The sequence below is a fragment of the Strix uralensis genome, chromosome 3, assembly GCF_047716275.1.
Source record: "Strix uralensis isolate ZFMK-TIS-50842 chromosome 3, bStrUra1, whole genome shotgun sequence".
Taxonomy (NCBI): Eukaryota; Metazoa; Chordata; class Aves; order Strigiformes; family Strigidae; genus Strix; species Strix uralensis.
The window spans coordinates 77,723,070-77,744,066 of record NC_133974.1 but is presented as its reverse complement, the minus strand read 5'-3'; the positions used below and the strand labels follow the sequence as shown (position 1 = coordinate 77,744,066).

The window sequence follows — 20,997 nt, the reverse complement described above, 5'->3', positions numbered from 1 at the left end:
TATTTCCTAACTGTTCTCAGAAGAATATATAGAATTAAAAAAACCTCAAGAACACAAAACTTTGCTAACACCTTGAACAGTGTCCAAATAAAGAAAAACACAATTCAGGAGTTGAAGCACAGATGTGTGCTCATATTAGCTCATGCACTTACATGTCACTTACATGTTGAACAGTTGCATGCTGTACCAGCTGAACCATTTGTTAATAAAATCTGACATAAGTAGACAAATAAAAGAATATAAAGCAATTTGAAAGACCTTTATCCTAGTATTTTCACTCGCATACCTCTAAATTTGTTAGCAATGGGGACTGTTACAGAAATTGAAGTTTGCTGCCTCAACTCCTCTTTGTCTTTGAACTATGAGTTGGAGAACTAATGTTTGTTTTCAGTTTAGTATTCTCCTATACTGTGTGGAAGCTTTTTATTATTTTTCAAGCTTACTTTAAAAATGAATGTATTTTCCAGGTCTTTGCCATCTTATGGGACATTCATATCAAATTTACACCACACTGTGCCAGTATATAAAAACTCTTCCAAATAATACTACGGTATCATTTGACAGCATTTTGATAAATGTGAGGTGGTAAGCCTTGCACACAATTCTACAGGCTGACAGGTTAATAGAACGTGCATTGCCAATACAAAACAACACAGAAATATTGTGGCACCAAAGCAATACACTTGGAGTCGAAGCACTGCAATTTCCACAGGCACAGTTACCTTGTGATAACACCTCCCTAAAGCCTGAAGGCAATTTCAGCAACCAGCAAACTCCAGATAAAGTTTTAGCAACTCGCACACCTTCCTGCTTCATCCCCCGCTCTAACTCGCTGTTTCCTGGACACGGGAGAGTAAATTAATGAACATCACCTCTATACTAGCAGCAAACGTACCACAGTGTTTTTCATCATGGCTTTAACAGTGAATCCGTCGGAGACCTGCTGCTTGCTTTTCTTCACGTGCCCCAGTGGCTCCTGCTGCTGGGGGCACCTGTGACCTGCGGGCTTTGACGGGCTTGAGCCCGCTTTCTCCACTACCATCTCCCCACCAGCGCCCGCCACGGACAAGCAGCAAAACACAGACTGGAAAAAACAAACAAACATCACCGCCCGCCCCCAGTAAGTTAGAAAACGCAGCAGGTCTACCTCTGCTCCCTTCCCACAGCCCCCTCCCGCGCCTTCCCTGCCCCCGACTGGCCTTCTCGCCTGCCCCTCCTCGTCCCTCGCACCCCCCGGCCGCCTTCTGCATCCCAGCTCGCCCCCCCCGCCTCCTCCCGCTCCCCCTCCTCCGTCCCCAGCCCTTCCGCCCCCCCCGGGGCCGTTCCCCCGCCGCCGCTCGCCCCGCCTCACCCCCTGCGCCGCCCGGGGGGTCCCTCAGAGCGGGGCCGTTGGGGGCGGCGCGGGGCGGCCTCAGCACGCGTCCCCGGCCTGGCGCCCGTCGCTAGGCAACCCGTCAACAACCCGCCGCCTTGCCGGCAGGGTCACGTGCGCGGGGGTTTAACCACAGACCCGCCGGCGGCAGGAACACCGAAACCCCGGCAGGCGCCACGCTGCGCGACGGCCGTTAACGGAGAGCGATGAACACGGGGAGCCGGGGGAGGCGGTCACGGGAGGAGAGCTGGGCGGTGTGAAGAGGCGAGAACTACGTTACCCAGAGGGCCTCACAATACCACCCCCCGCACATGCGCATTTCGCCACCAGTCGGCCCCGCCGCTCGCACTGGCCGGCCCGCGGTCCCGCGGCGCTCAGGGCTGCCTGGGAGCGCTCGAGCGGCGCCTGCGGCCGGGACGGGTGCGCGCGCACCTCCCTCCCCCTCCTACTCTTCCCCTGCCCCGCCGCCGCCATGATCGGTGAGTGAGCGCGCCCGGATGCAGATCCGCCCTTTCCTGCCCGCCCCTCTGCTGCTGCCGCTACTGGCGCACCGGCCCCGGGGGGCGGCGTGGGCTGGCTCGGCTCCTCTCGGCCCGCCCGCGCCGCCTCCCCTTGTGCCTCGGCGGGGTGGGGAGCCGCGGACCCCGCTGCGGGTGGTGGCGGGTCCCTGCAGGAACGAGCCGGCACTGCGCGGCTCCCCTGGCCGCTGTTCCGGGGGCGCCGGGCGGGCTGTGCCCTCGGTGCTACGACTGTGGTTAAATCACTGCGTGTGCCTGGCGGGGCCGTGCCGAGGGCTCGGGGTCGCAGTGCCGAGGGGTCAGTGCCCTCCTTTACCGCTCTGGTGCGGGGTGACCCACCGACGGCCTGCCTAGGGCTTGTGATTGAGGTCACTTTTACATTATTTTTTTATTTCCCCTCAGTATATCGATCATAAATACTGTTGGGCAAGGTTCGTGTAATTTGTGAACTTTATTTGGCCTTGCCAAAACGTTGCTGCGTTATTACATGTTACTGGTCAGGCATGGTACACACTGGCAGCGATCTGAAATAGAAGCAACTTAGGCCTAATCATGTTGGGAGTTTGGTCATCTGGTTCTTGAGTTGTCTCCCGTACCCATTTAATGCTGGTTCGATACGTGAATTGGTTGTTTCAGCAGCGGGTTTTGTTCTGTTATTTGTAAAATGAATCCACACCGGGGGTGTCCCACGAATTACAGGCTCTGTTTTGTAATCCTTGCCTCTCATTACACATTTCACCTTGCTTTCGCTTTCTCAATTTTGTGAATTCCTTAAAGTAAAAGCTATAAAATGTAGTGGATGCACTTGTTTTTTGACAATTCCTTGCCTTACGCTTGCTGTTTCATCGTCAGTGTAGGTGTCATATTTGCTGTCTATGTAAGACCTGAGCAAGTTGAAAAGCATGCAGTTTGTTTTCAAAATATTCATCGTTTTTAAAATAAACATCTGAAAAGTGCCCAAGAATCCTGTGGGTCTTTCAACTAGACATAACTTATTAGCAGTACGTGAACGTGTGTATTTATGTAATGTTCTTTTTCTTGCAGCTTTGCAAAAGCTAAAAAGAAAGTTCAAAGCAGTTATTTGTGTGGTATTTTCAGTCTGTATAAATATTTATGCAAATGGTCTCTTCCTAGTTGTGGGACCTAACTTACTGGGTTTTGTCATTTGGACTATTTTTTTTTCCTTGTGTAGCAGAGAATATTTCAAATTAAAGGCTTGGTTTAAGGAAAGCACAGAGGGTCAGGTGTTCTACTACCTTTCATCTTGCAATGTTATTTCCTTTGCTGATTTGATGTTTTGCTATAGTATATAAAATACATACGTTTACAGAACTGCAATGTATGTTTGTTTTTGAATGCATTAGAAAAGTTGAGTGTACATAAGGGACTGCCCATGTGGTTACAGAGTTGAATGCCTCTAGCCCTCACACTGAAATCTAAATGTTTACTTACTGCTCATGAAGATAACGTTTATATGACTGAGGAATTATAATTTTGTTTTCACTGTGGCAGACAGAAATGTTTGTGAATATTGATTATGAAATGTGCATCCCAATTAGTTGCAAGTCTATAAACACAGCTTTACATGATTTGCAACCGTAAATGATTGAAGCCGCAACCTGTGATTTTAGTGAAAAAAACCCAAAGGATACCCCCCCCCCCCCCTTAAAATACAAGAATTGTCTTCAAAGTATATGATGTAGAGCCCTAGTCCTATTTCCTTCTTTCTGTACAAACACTTATTAGCTAAAAATACCATGGCAAAATCTGGGGCAGGAGGGGAAGGGTGAAATAATTTGTGTAATCCATGCCCAATTTTTTGACCTGAGTGTTTACAGTATTATCCTATGAAGCACACGGTATGTTTTCCAAAATGTTTTAGTTTCATATCTGTGGAAATGCTCATGAGTTCTTGTGGCAAGGGATTCTACAATGTAATTGTGCAACACATGACAATTAATTTCTCTTGATTTTTAATTTCCTATCTCTTTGTTTTCATGTCCCTTTGTTCTTGTGATGCGGAATAGGGACAACAAACCTGATTAACATGTTAGAATTGCTATTTTTTATTATTCTTTCTTATTCTCTCTCTATTATGTTTTTGTCCAGTGAAATAGGTGAACCTCTTTACTCCATCTTCCTCTAAGCGTTTGGCCATGCTCGTAGTTCTTCATGGAACTCATTTTTTTCCCCACCATGAAGTTTTTTGACACTTTGCTGAGGAAGATACTTTTTTCCATAGCATCTGTTGTTCCAGAAGAGGTTAGACAATTGACTTGTATCGCTGGCTTTTAATAGTCTTCATATGACTTCCCATCCTGCTTGTTACTACATTCTCCTGCCTTGTTAGTTTTTGTTGACTGAACAGAGATTTGTGGAGAAAGATTTGCTTATAAATGAATTTCTGAGTGCTAACATATAATCTGAAAAAAAAAATAGTATATGCTTATTTTTAGTAAGAGGTTATATCTTAAGGGAGGCCTTCAAAATATGTAACTGTGTATTTTTATCTGTGTGACATCTGCATTTAGAGTATCTTAACAGCAAGTTAATTATGTAACAGTCCATTTGTGTAGAAATTCCATGGACAAATTTATCTGGAAAGTCCATGGCAGCTTGCATGGCATTGCACTGAGTTCATGAGTGCTTCTGGAATTTTACTTCTTGGTTGTATCTTTAAAAGTATTTATCAAGGTAAATGGTAAAGGTGACTCTCGCTTTTAGAAGTGCTTTTAGAAGATTGTTCTCTAAAATGTGCTTCATTCTTAAGTGAAGTTGCCAGAATGATACCTCATCAGTCCTTTCACTTAATGCATATATTGGTTTTTTTTAAAGTTACAATTTATTTATACTATTTGCTGATGGGCCGTTCAGTTAAGGACTTCAGGAAACTTCTCTATAGAAATTTATTTAATTTTATTAATGAAAAATAATTATATAACTGAAGGAGTGTTTAAATTAGCATTTTTCATTTTGACTAGAGAATGCTATATGTATATATTCTGACTGAGGCGAGATAGAAATCCTTGCATAAGTTACTGACCATTGGGGAGCCAAATTCATGCTGCTTTCCATATTTGTAACAGCGATGCAAGTTATGTGATCTAAATATCCGCTGCTTGAAGGACCTGTGTCGTACTTCATTGTCTTCTGCCAGTCAGTTCTCAAAGGGGTTTACTGTAGATGAAAGCATTTTTGTGGACAACTTCTATACTGCCATTTACCTTGAGATTATGACACTTCATGTCACATTTCCAGAATTGTGTCTGTCACTTTTCTTCTTAGCCCCCCTTTTTTTCTGCATTCACATTTTCTTAGTGGCTTCGTTGTGCTTCAATGGAAGCACAGTGGAAAGAAATGCCTAACTGTTGCAGCTAGTTCAAAGCTTTTCAGCAGTGTAGGTAGTGAAATTTAGAAAGGGATCAGCCTGATGAGCACTAACGGGAATTGCCCCCGCCTGCTCTCTCTGTCTTGTAATGCTGGGTTGGTCAGGTGCATTGAGAGCACATTTTCAGGGTTTGTGGCTGATGGGGGGGTAGGGTCTGCTGGAGACTCCTTGCAGTGGCTTTTTCCCTGATCAACAGTTCTGTTGCTTGGACACAAAGCAGGCAGTGATTGAGATCAACCTCACTAGGGCTGTTTTGCAGCCTCCAGCAGTTGGGTACCCTAGACGACAGTAGCTGTGGTGGTGCCTAGACCTTATGCTGTCATGTGGTCAAAAACCAAGCAAAAATCTTGATCAAAATCTTAACCAAACCTGAGTTTTTGGCAGAAAATAATTTGATTACTTACTCTAAATTCTATCATAGTAGTGGCTCCAAGGTGCCTGTGCCAGAATTGATAAGGTATGAATACTTGCACACTTTTGCCTTATGTTTCAATTGTTTTAACATGTCTTTTTTTCAACTATACTGACGTGCACGTAAGTTCTCAAACAACTTAACCGTATCGTATTTTTGACTTAACATACAGAGAGTAGCCCCAGGCAGGGTATGCTTAGATTTTCAGATAGCAGCAGAAACCCACTGGAGTTGTGCATAGAGAGCACAAGTTTTATGCAGCACTAGCTTTATGTTAGGGTCAAAGACCTACATTTAGATTATCATTTGAAGGTTAAGACTGGTACTTGTGATATTAATGTGATGCTTTAAATTTGACATTTAGATTTGGCAGAAAGTTGGAAATTATGTTCTGTTGGAAAAAAACAATCATTTGCTCAGCCATTTGTCCAGAAGTTTTCACAATTTTGTTTCACAGATTCTTAAAACTTTTTTATCTATTTCAGTATTTGAAAGGTAATGTTTTCTTAGTGTTTTCAGTACAGGTGACATTGGTAAAATACTAGACTGCATTCTTCTACCTTGGTCAGAGCAGAAAAACGTTAGGTCTTTTTTTTATTTTTGTTTTAAATACAGGTGTATCTGTATGACAGTGTTATACAATTTTAAACTGATTTTTTTTTTTTTTAAAACTGGCTGAACTCTGTAAGGTCTGATAAATAAACTCAATACAATGTCCATGTGGATGCATTGCACTGTGCTTGTCTGTTATCGCTAGTGTCATAGTTCCACTGCTTCACAAGGAGCTGTTGGTAGTGCTCTGTCGAAATGTGAGCTTTTGTGAGGACGCATAAAGAATATAGAACGGGGCTTGAATTATTTATGAAATGTATTCTGCAATGAGTTTGCAGCTAGATTACATAGAACTTCTTCTTGTTATTTTAGAATGGTTATTGATGATAATTTTAAGGTCAATTGTTTTCTGCCACTAAAAGGGGAGATAGAAATCAGTCTTAACTAATGATGTAGTCATGGAGTAAAAGACATGAGGAAATGGGGAGAGGGTTGTATTTAAATATGTGCTTAGAAACAGAGCATAGTTGTTCTTGTAAATGAGGAACTAATGGAATTGATAACATATTTTGTAATGAAGATTTTACATATTAAATACTTTTTGGTTGACTTAATTAACTATTCATGGATTAATTTTCAGTAAAGTTTTTTAATTAGCAATTACAGAAAATTATTAGAGGTAATTTACTTCAGAAAGAAAAAATATAGGTAATAACAATAGGGCTTATGGTCTGTTTGGATTTTATTTATTTGCTTGAAAGGATAAAATAAAGGTGGTCACCTAAATATGAGGATTTAATCAAGCTGAGCACTGCTTATTTTCAAGTAGGCATGGAAAGACATCAGCTGACCTCCTGGCATTCCAATTTTACGTTCACACTTCTTCCCTGTTGGTGTCAGTGTCAGGAAGACAGATTGGTCAGAAAGTGTAATACACTGGTGTTATTTTGAAGATGATACAAGATAGTCTTTGTGGGTTGACAAGAGCTGGACAAAAACTTCTCAGAGGCTTGTGTGCCTAAGTTAATTTGATAAGAGAAGTTTTTCAGTAGCAAAAATTACAGCTCTATAATTAGATGCAGCACTGCTAATTTCTGTCCTGTGGTAGAGAAGTTAAAGATTGTAACAGGGAATGTGACTTCAAGAGCTAGTCACAGACTATCATAAACAGCAGGTAACCCTTTTTGCAGCTGTTTAGCAGCATATAGTTTTTATGTTGGTACCTTGTCACAACAATGTTGCCATTTTATAAATAAAAACTGATCAAATTTACTGTTTCACTGGTTATGTCAAGCAAGTACTATTGAAATCAGTAAATACTTGTGTAAAAATTTGGAAGAAGAGACAAGGCTAGCATGGTCTAATGTTACTTGATATTTTATATTTTTCTTACCATGGGAAGCTAGCAGTTCTGTAACTTCAGTAATGTTCCCTTTTTTTTCTTTGGGTTTGTTTTTTTTTTTTCCTTTTGAGATGGCAGGATTAAGTAGGCTTCTTAAAGGTTTAATTAAAAGGCAAAATAAATCAGCGGAAATTTGGTATATAGCTGGTTCCCCAACTACTTTTCCCCCAAAAAACCCCAACAATTTAGACTAAAATTAGACTATGGAAATATATTTTGAAACAAGGAAAAAAACCCCATTGCTCAGCAAAGTGCACTGTTGATAAACAGCTCCTTCCAATGCTTCTGGTTTATGTGTTGGAGGAAAAAAGGCAACAACAAATTGAAGATTCAACATATATGTTTCATAAGGAATTGTTCCAGGCATTTAAGCATTTTAATTGTAGCACTGCAGTACTCGGGAGTTTTATAAATACAGAACAAAAAACCTCCATACCTGTACTAAATACTGTAGGTATAACATAGGAGATGGCTGAAGGTTAATGTGTACACTCAAAACATGGATTAGTATGAGGCTTTGCTTTCATATTAAAAGTTATGCTACAGCAGTGCTGCCTTTAGGTATTGCGGCTTTTCTTGCTGTACGCTACTCATTCCTGTCCTTACACCAGCACGCTTAATCTTTCAGTTGCAGCAGAGCAACCATCTGTTCAGGCACACTGTGAAGTCAGAAAATAATCCAGAAGACATAGTTTCTTTTTAATCTGGGTCAATTCCCTAGGCTGGTTCACAGTGTGGTGATGCGGAAGTTATGTGGGTGTAACTAAAGGGACATCCCTTAACCCTGTTTCATTGCTTAACTCTTTTAAATTACCGAGTCACGTATGAACAGTGGTGGTGTGTAGTGCAGCTGATTGCCACCTGAAGGAGAACTTTTTGGTGCCCTCCCTTCCCCCTTTCTACCCAGCTGTATGTTCCTTGAGCTGACATTGATATTCATTTGACTCCAGAGTGAGCTACTTAAGTGACCTGGGTTGTCAGAAACCCCACTTACTTAGGGGCATGGGAGGCTTTTGGTTTGTTTCCATTTAATACCCTATGTGTGATTACCATTGGATCAGCTGAGAACCAGTTTTGGTGCAAGGGAAGTGACAACTTGCAGTTGAATTGGCCAAGCTATTTCTTAGTCAACAACATTGGTGATAATGTTAATTTCCTGAAAACCTGTTCTTGAGTTTTCAGTAAGTATTACAGAAAAAATAAAGAAAAAATTTGCAGGAAGATTTTGGGGCAGCTTCATGGAATTTTTTTCAGGAAGTTATCTCTCAAAGAACGAAAAAGATGAGAGAAGGCCCCAAACTGTTTTAAAAATGTAGAAGATGGGCTCTAGATAGTTAACATTGGCAGATCAGCATTTCTGTAGTGAATGAGAGATGAAGGTGGTAGTAGAGACAGGTTGCGAAGGGCTTTGACAGTGAAATATGATTCATACAGCAGTAATCAAGTTAAGGGAGAATGGGAGCCTGGGTAAAAGTTTTAGCTATCTGGATGACCAGTGACTCCTTTATGTTGCACTTTTTTTCAATGTGTTGGTAATCTTTGCTTTTTGCGTAAATATTTCTATTTCTCCTTGTTATGAAAATAACCTTGAGGAAGCAAAATGAGAATAAACTTGTTCAGAATTTCCCTGAATGAATTCAGATTAGAAAATAATGGTGCCAGTTTAGTAACCAAAGGAAAAATACTTTGGGAATTGTCTTCTTTGATATTTTGATAATCTCATGCTGTGATTTTGGGTTTCTTTCTTTTGCTGTTGTCATTTTGGTGTTCTGTTTTGGTTTATGTAATGCTATGGATAGTTCTATAATACGTACTTTTCACTGGAATAATAGATTGAGTTGAAGATCACTATTACACTTTTACAAATGTGGAATAATCTTTCTGGTAGTTAATTTGATTAAACAAAACCTATATCTCAGAATGTCAAAGACTACTTGCATTTCATATGTATAACCTGTTTTGCTGGTGGTGTTTTGAGCCTTTTTTCTTCTGCTAGGGTAGCTTTATGTACTGTATGTACAGAACTGCATCATGAAACATTGTGTGTTTTACTGGGTTTATATTTTATTGATTATTTTCCTAGAAAATGCTTTGCTATGACTATCAGCAAGGTTTTAGAAGGTTTGCATCATACGAAATAGGTTATCTTCAAAAGACGTCTGGTTTCTGTTAGATACACGTGAGCATTCTGTTTGTTTCCTTGAAGAGGGGTGGGAAGACTTTTTGCTTGGATTTCTTTTCTAAAGAAAAGTAGCAAGGGGGGAGGAAAGTGGGTGTTTTGGTGGTTTTTTTGTTTGTTTTTTGGTTTTTTTAAATGGTCACAAAAGAACGGTATTGTAATATCAAGACACATTAGAGACTAATTAAGCAGTGGCTAAGGATGTTCTGATGCAATTTTCTGAGTCTTTCAGATAGGGGCCCTACAGATAAAGTATCGAACTGGCAGTTTCTTAAAATTATTTCCCATTGCCAAAATCCCCATTCCTTTCTGTATTTGATTACCTAGTGATATAGTTGTAAAGAGAATGGTGAGTGGACATATATGTATGTATCTTAATTTAAGATCTGACTCTGTTGTGCTAAATTCTTGTTGTGATAGGGTTGTGTGACTTCTGATCTACCTGGATCAGTCATGAAAAGGTTTTGCTACCACTTCTTTTTCTCTTGCTCCTCTCTCCCATTCTCTGCTGCAGTCTGTGCATCCTGTCTCATTCCTCCCACTGACTCTAATACTAATTTGACTGTTGAACTAATTCAACATGCTATTGTAACAAAAAAAATGTTCGTTTTTTGCTTGATATCATCCTCTAAGAAGGGCCCAGCGAACACCAAGGTTGGCTCAAGATAAGTGGAAAATGCAGAAGGTGATACCAAAAATGGGACTAAATAATTTTAGTGGGGTGCTTTTTGATCTGTTTAGTCCTTCTTATGCATCTTTACCCTCAGTTGTTGCAGAGTATGCTCAGCTCCCGCTGACGTTGGGAACATATCCAAAGCTGACAAAGGATTTCACAGTCCTTTGGACAAAAGGCATTATAAAGAAGATGATTATATTTAAATTCCTACCTTCTTTTTCTGAGTGACAAAGAAAGATAAACTGAAAACAACTTATGTAGCAGGAAGGATAAATTCTTGCATACGTAATGTGTAAATTTATTATCTGTTGCCAAAACCTTTGGTCCAGTCTGTCTATGAGATGAGAATAAAATTAAGAATGTCAAATTCTGCCTATTCCCAGAAACAATGAGGAAAAGGCCTATGCTAACAAAATATGGAAATTTAAAAAATATTTTGGAATGCATTACAGCAAATGCCACTGCATAAGAGTCTGCGCCGAAGTAATCTATGTGTCTTTTGTAGATACATTGAAAGCAGAAGACATTATTGGATTCTGTTGGTAACATTGCCTCAAGAGGTGGAGTAGCTTTCTTAATTGGAAACACATACATCCCCATTTGCTGAAATAAATTAATTGGACTAGCATACACTGTATCATGGAACTGTCAGTTGTGTGAGTGGTCAGGCCACAGAAGCAAACAATGCTGAGAATGGTACAGGTTTTTCAAGTTACTATATTTAGTAGAAGCCCAAGGGAGAGTAAAACCATTAGTGGTAACTTTGTTACTTTGCCAAACAGGTTTATGTAAAAGAGATACAAGTCATTATTTTTCAATCTGTTTTATTATTTAATGATCTTTTTTTTGATGCGCTGTGTGTAAGTATTGGACTGAGAATCATCTTCTAACAGAAAATGTAGCCAGTGACGTATGAAGTCTTCCATTAAAAGAAAAAAAATGGAAATGTTAGAAACGTGCAGCTATATACCCAGAGTTCACAGAATGCTGCTACAAAGGTTGGTTTGGAGATAATTAGCAAGCAAGCTTTAATTATATAATTGTCAGTTATTTCACAATATGTGATTTCTCCCTTCTGAACTACAGTATGTGGCACGTTGCAGATGTTTGCATTTTATGAGGACTTACTTCAGTCATTAACTATATTTTAGTATGGTAAATTACGTTCTTTAAAATCTATATTTTAAGTTATAAGTCTATATGTGAAGTTTCCAAATGTTGTACCTTAGGCTTCTCCCAGTCCCTTTGTATTTTGATCAATGCAAAAGGAGTGGAAAGATGGATGACATTACAAAATAAGGATAAAAATCCACCAGATTTATCTGATGTAGAAAAATCTATCAGTACCCTCTTGTCTCTTTTATTCCTGAGTCTGGACAAGATGGAGAAAGAAGTAGTTCATTGCTGTGCACTTTTTGAGGCAGACTGAAACCTGCCTGCTTGTACTAAACTGACTTTTAAGCAGTAACTCCTATGTTGCATCACTTTTCTCCATAAGGATGTTCATTACACTAGAAGACATTAGCATGTGCATTAGTAGGCAATGTTAAAGTTTGACCAGGAAAAATTGTAGCACAAAAGTTGTTCTTTGAGGTATATAAAAATAGCTGAGAGATTTGCCATGTTACTTCAAAAATCTCTGTTAAAATGATAAGAGGTGAGAGGAATCATTTCAGTTCATCGGCCATTAGTCAAATATTAAATTCAAGTTCAGCAATCTTAAGGGTAGAAATTAATGAACAATTAATCATAAGACTGGCTTTTATTTAATGACCTTGAGCAATTTGTACAGTGGTAGCTGATATTTGTGCAGGTAAACATGCATCTCTTCTGAAGAAGACAGTCTGATTGATGAATTCTCATGAATTCAGTCAAAAGATTGCAGTAAACGTGCAGTCACAATTATGATACATTACGTACATGGTAGCTTTATGTAGGACATTTCAGTGATTTTTTTTTTTTTACAGTGGCTACATGCCAATCATGTGTAAGCCATAAATCTTCAGCAGTTCCTTCTAAATATATCACATTGCTTTCAAAAGAAGTAGCATTGCAAATTACATACTTCAGAGAAATTAACTGTTAACTGTGTTCCTGCTTTATTATGTCTAAGCAGTTAGAGTAAATTTTTACAGTAACAGCTCTGTCTTGGACTTTGGAACCATTTGAGGCCATCTGCAGAAATGAGTACCTCTGTTCATGATAACAATGTTAATGGAGGAAAGTTTTTAAACTCTGAGTGTAAAACTATTTTAAAGCTTTCATCCTTTCTGATGACCTCTGAAATTGTGATATTATATGCTGTTATTTTCTTTTCCATTTCTCTTTGGAGGGGGCAAAAACAAGGACAACGACACACACACAACTAAACAAAATAAATAGTCTGGATCGTGCATAGTTTTTTAACCCACACCTCTCAGCTTTATTCTAGTTATGATTGTTAAGGAAGACTGATGATTTTCTATACTCAGCTGGTTTGAGCTAAGCTGAAAAGATGAAAGTAAGCTGGTTATCAAATGAATGTTCTTAAGGAGTGCCTAGCCTTTAATGTATTTTCTTTTTAACCCTGAGTTTGGAAATCTGACCAATGAGATTGTGTGTTTATTTTCTGTATACATCAAAAGTTATTTTGTTATGTATTATTTGTCCCTATAGCATAGATCTTTCGGTAAGAAAACAATGAAAATATTTTTATGTGCTTTGCTTTATTCCACGCTTTTGGAAATTCTTTTGACATTCTCTTATGATTTGAGGTCACAGTTTGTCTTTGCTGTCAAACTCTAGGCCTAAGCCCCTCTACTGAGAGTGTGCACAATCCTGGTGTAAGTATATGAGAGAAAAGCATTTAGAAGTTGATTTGATTTATTGTTTAAGAGCTTCAGAATCTGGTAAAGATGAATGAAGATACTAATTGAGGAAAGAGGTTGTCATTCCATGGCAGTTTAAAGGAAAGCAAGGTTATAAATATATTAATATGTAGGAAATGAAAGCACAGCTTTTTAGAGAGCAGTTGCTGTCGAAAGGTGTTGGTTGTGCTGCATTATTTGTGAAGGTGGTATGAACAATACATTTGTTATCACAGTACTCAGACGTTCTTGTTCACTTCAGTTTATCTGTGAAAATTTATTCATGTGATTACAAATGTCTGAATTTTTTTTGGTTTACCACATACCACAGTAGGCTTATATACTAAGCTTGCTTATGATGACATAGATGAGCATTGAAGCAGATTCATTTACATTTGTAAATTGTATGTGATATATAAAAACCACAAACAAACAAAAAAGGCAAGCTTGTCTTTCCAGAAACAACCTACGCTTGGCTTTGTTCATCACTGGTGTGATGACCAATGTAAGCGTTGTTTTGTTAGAAGCATAAAGCTTTTCTGCATGATGACGTAGTTGCACTACTTACTTTTATTTGTTTTTCCAATATTTTCCTGTTTGTGCTGCTGTTTTCTATATCTTTTGTTTAGCATTTCTAAATGTTTTGCTCAGTGGCGAATTTCCCCTCAGTTCATTGATTCGTTTTTTTCCTAGTAAATTTAGGCAATAGAACTGTCTTGTGTCAGATCTAATATATCAGATTTAATAACTTTCAGTGTGTAGAGCTACGGATACTTAGTTAATTTCAAAAGAGTAAGAATACAAGAAACTGAAGTATATAGGCTTTTCAAGACTACTGTGTGAGCTGTTTCTCTAAGATGCATTTTCCATCAGTGCAAACATTAGCACTGATTGAATTTTTCCCTTCAAAATTCAAGGAATAGTGTTCAGCTGCTTTCTGTCTTAGTAATTTTCTGTGTGTTTTTTCTCTTTTTAAATATGCCAATCCTGTAACTTTCTGGTAATGTGCTTTGAGGTCATGGAAAAAGTATTTTCCATTTTCTTCATTGGTGTTAAATAAAGGGATTGGGGATGATGGAAATGAAAGTGGTTCATATTGGACATCATATTACATCTCTGGCATATGGTTCTCCTTTCAATTTTAATTTTTTTTGATGAGCTGAAATATTTTTGGTACATTTATGTTTGCATTTCTTCCCTTTTCTGATACAGTGTCCTCTGTGGAATACTCTCAGTGGAAACATATGTTCAGAACTTCAAAGTAATTACACTATTACTAAAAGCTTCATAATCAGATTACTGAAACTAAATGTTGAAAAAAATTGATTTTCTTTTATCCAATCATATCAATTTCATTCCAGTCTGCTCTCTGACTGATTGAAGAAACATGGCAGGATGAAGTCAAAGATTGTTTAGAATGTCATAAGTCTGGTATAAAACAGTTCCTGAGGAACAAAAGGGAGTTTAGAGCAGTTTTTATTCTGAGAGAGCAAGATTAAAAAGAAATTATATATATATATATTGTCCATTTTCATGGTAAATTGTAGATACCTCTGCTTGACAAACTGGATGGGGTAACTGAAGTACAGGCTTGTTTCTGTGTGATAATTGACCCTCTTTCTCAGAATAGGCTCAGTATTTATCTAAGCTGCTTTGTTTATAAAAAATTGCCTTTATTATCTTTCTTTCTGTAAGAATACATTTTTTGTTGTGATCAAATGGTTGTAGCCTATGTTGAAAAAGCTGTTTATTGTCAGGAACAGTTCTGAGGGTCTACAGTCTAAGATACTGATTAAGCAAAAAAAAAAAAAAAAAAGAGAGAGAGAAAACAAGCCTTTCATTTTGCTCTAGCACAATTAGGGCACAAGACTTCAAAAATTCTTATTCAGATCTACAAGAAGATGTCAAGAACTGGAACTATACCTCATCTCCCTTCTTTATCTTTTGTAGCTCATCAGGAAAATATGGGGACTTTTAAGAACATGAGATGTTGTCTTAATGGTCTTGAACAGAAAGGCTGTTTCTGTTACAATCTCACCAGGCCCTGGGTGTAGCAGTGCTACATATTTGTTTCTTCAAGCTGTATGAATCTACAGGCTGACCTTCAAGTTGAGTATTTTGACTTACTGTACATAATTTTAAGATATTTTATTGATACTAACTCTGCTACTATATGAGATGTAGCTTTAGCCTGGTATGTACTTTATGTAAGCAGATGGAGTTCTGAGGCAGATAAATTCTGAAATTGGTTAATGATTAATGTTTTGAATTTTTAGATTTTACGTGGTTTTTTTCATAGTCTACTTTTCATTGTGCTTGCCCTCATTATACACAATAGAATAGCAGATGAAGCTGAAAAGTTTCTTTTACAGTACTTTTAACAATTTCCATTAGAATTATCTTGTTGGAAGCAAATATCCCATCTGGTTTACTCTTTAACACAGCAAAACTCCTTAGTGAGCTGTGTGGCGGAGCCTGGCTGAATTCCACAGAATAAGGATCTTGGCCCTAAGCAAGATGAGCACAATCTGTTTCACATATTTCTAATAAAGGAAAAGAAGAGTTTCTTCATTTGCTCTTTGTTGCATTATGTTTACGTTTTATGCCTTCCTTTCTTAGAATAGCTGCTTTCCTGCTGTTCTCTGTTCTTTTTTTTTTTTTTTTCAGTACAGGTAAAATGAAAATGCATTATAGCCTTATAAAAAGTACCAAGCGCTGCTCTGAAATAAGATTAAAACTCAAATTTTTGAAGTATAGCGTGGTGCTTTGGCCATGTCAATCTCATTAAACATCTGGAGCTTAGGGGAGGCACTTCAGGAGCCATTTCTGTTGTCTTACTTGTTCTGCAGAGAAATACAAGACTTGAGTAACCTGTGCTAAAATCAATAGGAGATACGGAGCTGAACCCAGCACTGCTCTGAAATTTTACCTGTGCTGTCTGAATTCAGCTAACTGCTTCAATCTGTAACTTTATTTTACCATTTGTACCTGAGAATTATTGAGTTATATATACTCAACACAAGCTGATTTTACTGTGGTGTGTGTGCAGCTCTGTTAGGTGTTACGAAGCTGCACCTCTGAATTCATCTCTGGATTAAATTTACTATTTTTCGTTCTTAGTATGAATATAAAAATAATTGCACATTTAAAAAGTAAGCATCAGATACTTTAAAATTGTAATTAACACCATACAGTTAATCTAATATTATATCAAATCGGTGAACACCTGCTGTATGTTCACATACTTACCCTTTTGCAGAGATTTTTGGTTCTTGGCCAGGTAGTATTCCAACTAAAGGACATGTAACTTGCATTAAAGCAAGCAGACTCTTTGTGACACTAGCTTCATAAAATCATGTCATGAACACATTTAGGATCTGAATTTTTTTCTTCTCACTTGTGTAGGGTTTTACATTCAAAATGCCAAGTACTCAAATACTAGTAAATAACTCTTGTTTATGATATTACTTGTATTCACTGACAGACTTAAAATGTTTTTCATGATGCACTCCACTTTTGAAAGCCTGGCATTTCCCTGCTTTCATCAGACAGTGACAATACTTCCAACATAAGTCTTCCATTCCTGATTTTTCAATAATAAGAAATCAACATTTCTCTTTAATGTAAGTAAATTGAAAAAATTAAGCACTCTCCATGGGTAACAGAGGTCCTTACCAGAATTATAGCAATAGTTCCTAAGATGTCCTTGCGTATCACTGTGGGGAATGAGTATTCAGTATCATTTCAAATGCGTTATTTTAGAACTGTTCATATAATCAGTTTCCTGAAGTAAGAGAAAGCAGACAGCCAGCTGTAAACCAATTTAGGATGCAGTTGCTGCACACAAAAAAATCAGATAGTTGATTTCATGTGAATACAGCTTTTGAAATCTTATTTCATTTCTAGACATGAATATGATTAGGCACCCTTGAGGACAAAGGACTGTGTGCACAGGGAGAATTTTGGTTTACTTTGCCATTTGTGCAAATGGGATGGTTAAGATACAAAATCAAGAAATGTTTGTTTTCTTTGTTCATTTTACCTACATGAAAGTGTTGCACTTGCCGTGCGTCATTACTAGAGAATTAAGACGTTGTTAACTCAGTGGTGATGGCATAGTCAAATAAGACAATGTGATTTCTTCAAAAGGAAAGTTTTTGTTCCCAGCTGGATTTAGATGTCGACTATCTTAGGAGAAATAAGTGACTTCTTGAGAAGGCTCGTCAACTGTTTTGACCATAAGGCAGTAATGAAATTCTGTTTGTCCTTGGGGTTTATGTTAGGAGAAACAACCTCCCTGGGCTAACACGTTACTGAACAGTGAGTGAATGAGAAACACCAGGGAATAGGTATTGTGTAGATAATAAAGAATCAGTACCCAAAAGCCTGACTATCCTTGTTTTCTCCAACATAATCAGAACTGATTCATCTAAAATTTGTGTTTACAAGTATGTAGATAATGTCTCCATGGAATGATGATACAGGCAATAAAGGCAGTCTCCCTTCTTCTTGTGTGTTGAAAGTGTAGCAGCAAAACACTTAGTCCCACGTATGTCTGAGGCTTTGCCCTTCTAGTCTTTATCTGTGCTGGACACTGACTGCAAGTTACAGCAAGCCACTTACCAATACCTTATTTCTTAATACCAAATTTTTCAAATGTTGTAACTACTTCTCCAAAAAGTCAGACCCGAGCATTTGGAAATTAGTGATAGATGAGGAAGGCCAGACCAAAGCCTATATCAGCCTGGAGACTGGGATGAGTTGAAACTGCTTGCTGGAGGTGAAAAGCAGGAGGGAAGAACTTTTATTCTCGAAGTGTTGATTCTAAAGATGTGGAGCTGTCCTGATCTGTACTTCTGTGTGGTGGAGTACAGGGAACTTGAGAAGGAGAGTGCTGTTCTACCTTTTATCCTCTTCTTGGCTGGAGATGGTGACCTGTTTTCCTTCCTGGTGCTTTCCAGCTTTCCTTTCACTTGCAACCATTCATACCACTTTGATAGTGCTATTATTTAGAAAAATGAACTTTACCCTTACTGCTTTTTCCTATTTCTGTCACCCTTCCACAGGCCTTGTGGCCATTGTGGCTGTTTTTTCCCCTTATTTGAATGAAGTGGTGATGGTCTGGGTGAGTTTGAGCTTTATATAAAGGCTTACCAGGATCTGACATTTTACTTAAAATGAGCACTGTTGAGCGTTTTGAGTTCTCAAAGGTATGTATCTACCAGATTTTTATATAAGCAATGACTCTGCCATCCTTTTGTGGCAGCATAGGAATATAGCTGTTTATGAGAGCAACCTCAGTTATAATCCATGCATACCAGACAGGTCTAGTTTTCTATTGGACCTAATGTCTTCTGGAGTTCTGTATTTTGCTGTCTGTGAAGTCCAGCTTTTTTCTAAAAATGTTAAAAAATTTCAAAGTATTTCTGGAACTGAAATAGGTGACCAAGAGCATGCAGTCTCTTATGCTGTGTGAAGGACCTAGAGTATTGATGACATGCCCTTGGGATATTTGTCTGTTTCTCAAACTGTCCTAGGTAAAAATTTCTCAATAAGTATTTCAGTAATATGTGCTTCTGAAATTCAGTATTTTAAGTTATTAGTTAGAAGTTCAGAAGTATCTACTTTTCCTTTTTTCTTTAAATTAAGGCTTTCCTTGTTTTTTACCCTTCTGTAGAGAATTAAATTGTGCAAATGTGTGCTAGTACAACACTCTTTGAGAAATTACAAGTGATACTGATTTGTCTCAGTCCTTCAAGCAGGACATCCTTTTCCTTAATTTTTTTTTCTCCTATCTACAGGTGTGGGCAAGGTAGGAGAGTATTGACTATTCTAAGTGTTTGCCTTCAAAGTCCAGGAAATAAGCTTTGCACCAAAAGAACAACAACGATTTGTATTAAACTGTTTTCCACCCCCACCCCACTGTAACATAGATGTGGATTGTCATAAAGCTGAGCATACGTAGACAGTTCTCATGCTCTGGATTAAGTTTCTGTCCTAGCCAGCTGGGTCCAAGGACATCTTTCTTCATTTCCTTCTTAACACCTGTGTAAAAGATGGCATAAAGCCTACATTAGGTAACATTATTGCTCATACAAGTTAAATCCAATGTTGGTATAGTAGCAGAATTAATAAAATGTGTTTGGGGGGGGGGGGGGGAAAGGCAGTTAAAACACTAACAGTGTTCTCCCTTGTTCCTTAAAAGAATCAAAGATGGATTTCTTATTTTCACATGACGAAAAGTTTTCAGTGCCTAGATCATTATTTTTCTCAGAAAGCAGGCTAAGCTTTTGAAGTGAACTTGCTTTCCTTCTACATTGGAGTTAACTAACTCTGTAAGTATGAATCTGTTTTTTCCATGGTGTTTTACTGATGTGTCAAAGCTAATTTTGCTCCACTGAGTAAACTACAAAATGTAGTTTGGGTGTCTAATCCCTACTTTAATGTGCTTATACTGAATGCCATTTTTTTCTGAATCTGTCCATCTAGTTAGTGTCATGTGCATTGTAGTCAAATGTTAGTAATATGTGACATAATTCTGTATAAGCCATCTATTCTGTGACCATGAAAAATGAAGTCTTATGCTCTTTATGTATGGTAATTGGTGTTGATTGTAACTGCTTTAGTAGTAGGTCTCTTTTACTATAGTAAAAAGTGTTCCAATTCCAAATCATAATATTTTTGCATCATAGATATTTTTAATGGGATATACTTTGTTTAATCCTTAATTGAAGTAAATTATTCTTGTTAAAGGGGTCTGTTTCAGAGTAATGAGAGCATGAATACCTTTGCATTATAGCTAAAAGCATGGAAATTTGACACTTCAAATCTGCAAATAAGCTAAATTTCAGTAGATAGAAGCAATTTTGTTGTTTTTACTGATCTATTAAGTTAATATCAGCTTTTAGAAAGGGGTGTAGAATGCTGGCTTTAGCCTGAAAGTTATAAGAATTCAAATTCTTTAGGGCTTTCAGTGTCCCTGGGCTCATGGTAGGCTTCTCATTTTGATGGTAACACTGTTTATCAGACTTTCCCTGTTAAGTTGTTTCAGTAAGAATGATGCCCTAAGAGTGATGCCCCTGTAGTGAACTAAGGAAGTTGCCATGAATTATTAATAACAAGCTGAGTTTAATGTGGTTTTATAGCCCCTGAAGGAGTTGGAATAGTGTACTCTGTAAAACCATTCAGTTCACCTGATCTTGACAAATTGGAAGCATCAAAAACATACTCCTACTTGTTAACACGGAAGGGGGAAAAGGTGACTTGGGAATGCATCAATATTTAGCCATCTTGTAGAATTTGAAAAGGATAATGGTGAACAGTGTTCCATAAATAACTGTCTCCTATCTTTGTGCTTTAATGCAGTCAGCTAATACTTTTCTGTGAAGTTAACCTTTATGTCTTTGTTTCTATTTCACTGGAAAAGAAAATGTCAAATTTGTGATATTGCATCTATTGTTTATGCTGATAATATGCTACAAGTTAAAAATGTTCTCTGTAGCAATATAGAGGTAAAAAAACCCAATTATTTTAGAAAACAGTACTGTCTTAACAATAGATCAGCCAAGCTAAAATTATTTTGTAAGTGTATTAAGAATTCCAGAATTGGTGAAATATACAAAATTTGTTGCTGATGTTTAAAAGATCTGATA

At 38.0% G+C, this 20,997-nt stretch overlaps 2 protein-coding genes across 6 annotated transcripts in view; one reads left to right on the top strand and one right to left on the bottom strand.

The window, feature by feature from the left end:
* The window catches only part of PACRG (parkin coregulated), a 253,642-nt gene extending 251,996 nt beyond the window's left edge, over positions 1–1,646 (bottom strand). For 4 of the 5 annotated variants that reach the window (XM_074862989.1, XM_074862991.1, XM_074862994.1 and 1 more), the window contains exons 1-2: positions 1,352–1,646; positions 896–1,084 (exon numbers count right to left, since the gene is read on the bottom strand). In XM_074862989.1, coding sequence (XP_074719090.1) covers positions 896–1,042 — 147 coding nt within the window. In that variant the 5' untranslated portion in view covers positions 1,043–1,084; positions 1,352–1,646. The remainder of the gene's footprint in view (positions 1–895; positions 1,085–1,351) is intronic. The other variant, XM_074862990.1, reaches the window with a different exon arrangement.
* Positions 1,647–1,706: 60 nt separating this feature from the next.
* PRKN (parkin RBR E3 ubiquitin protein ligase) overlaps positions 1,707–20,997 on the top strand; it is an 809,695-nt gene continuing 790,404 nt past the window's right edge. The window contains exon 1 of the mRNA XM_074862988.1: positions 1,707–1,851. The gene's annotated coding sequence lies outside the window, so the exon portion shown is untranslated. The remainder of the gene's footprint in view (positions 1,852–20,997) is intronic.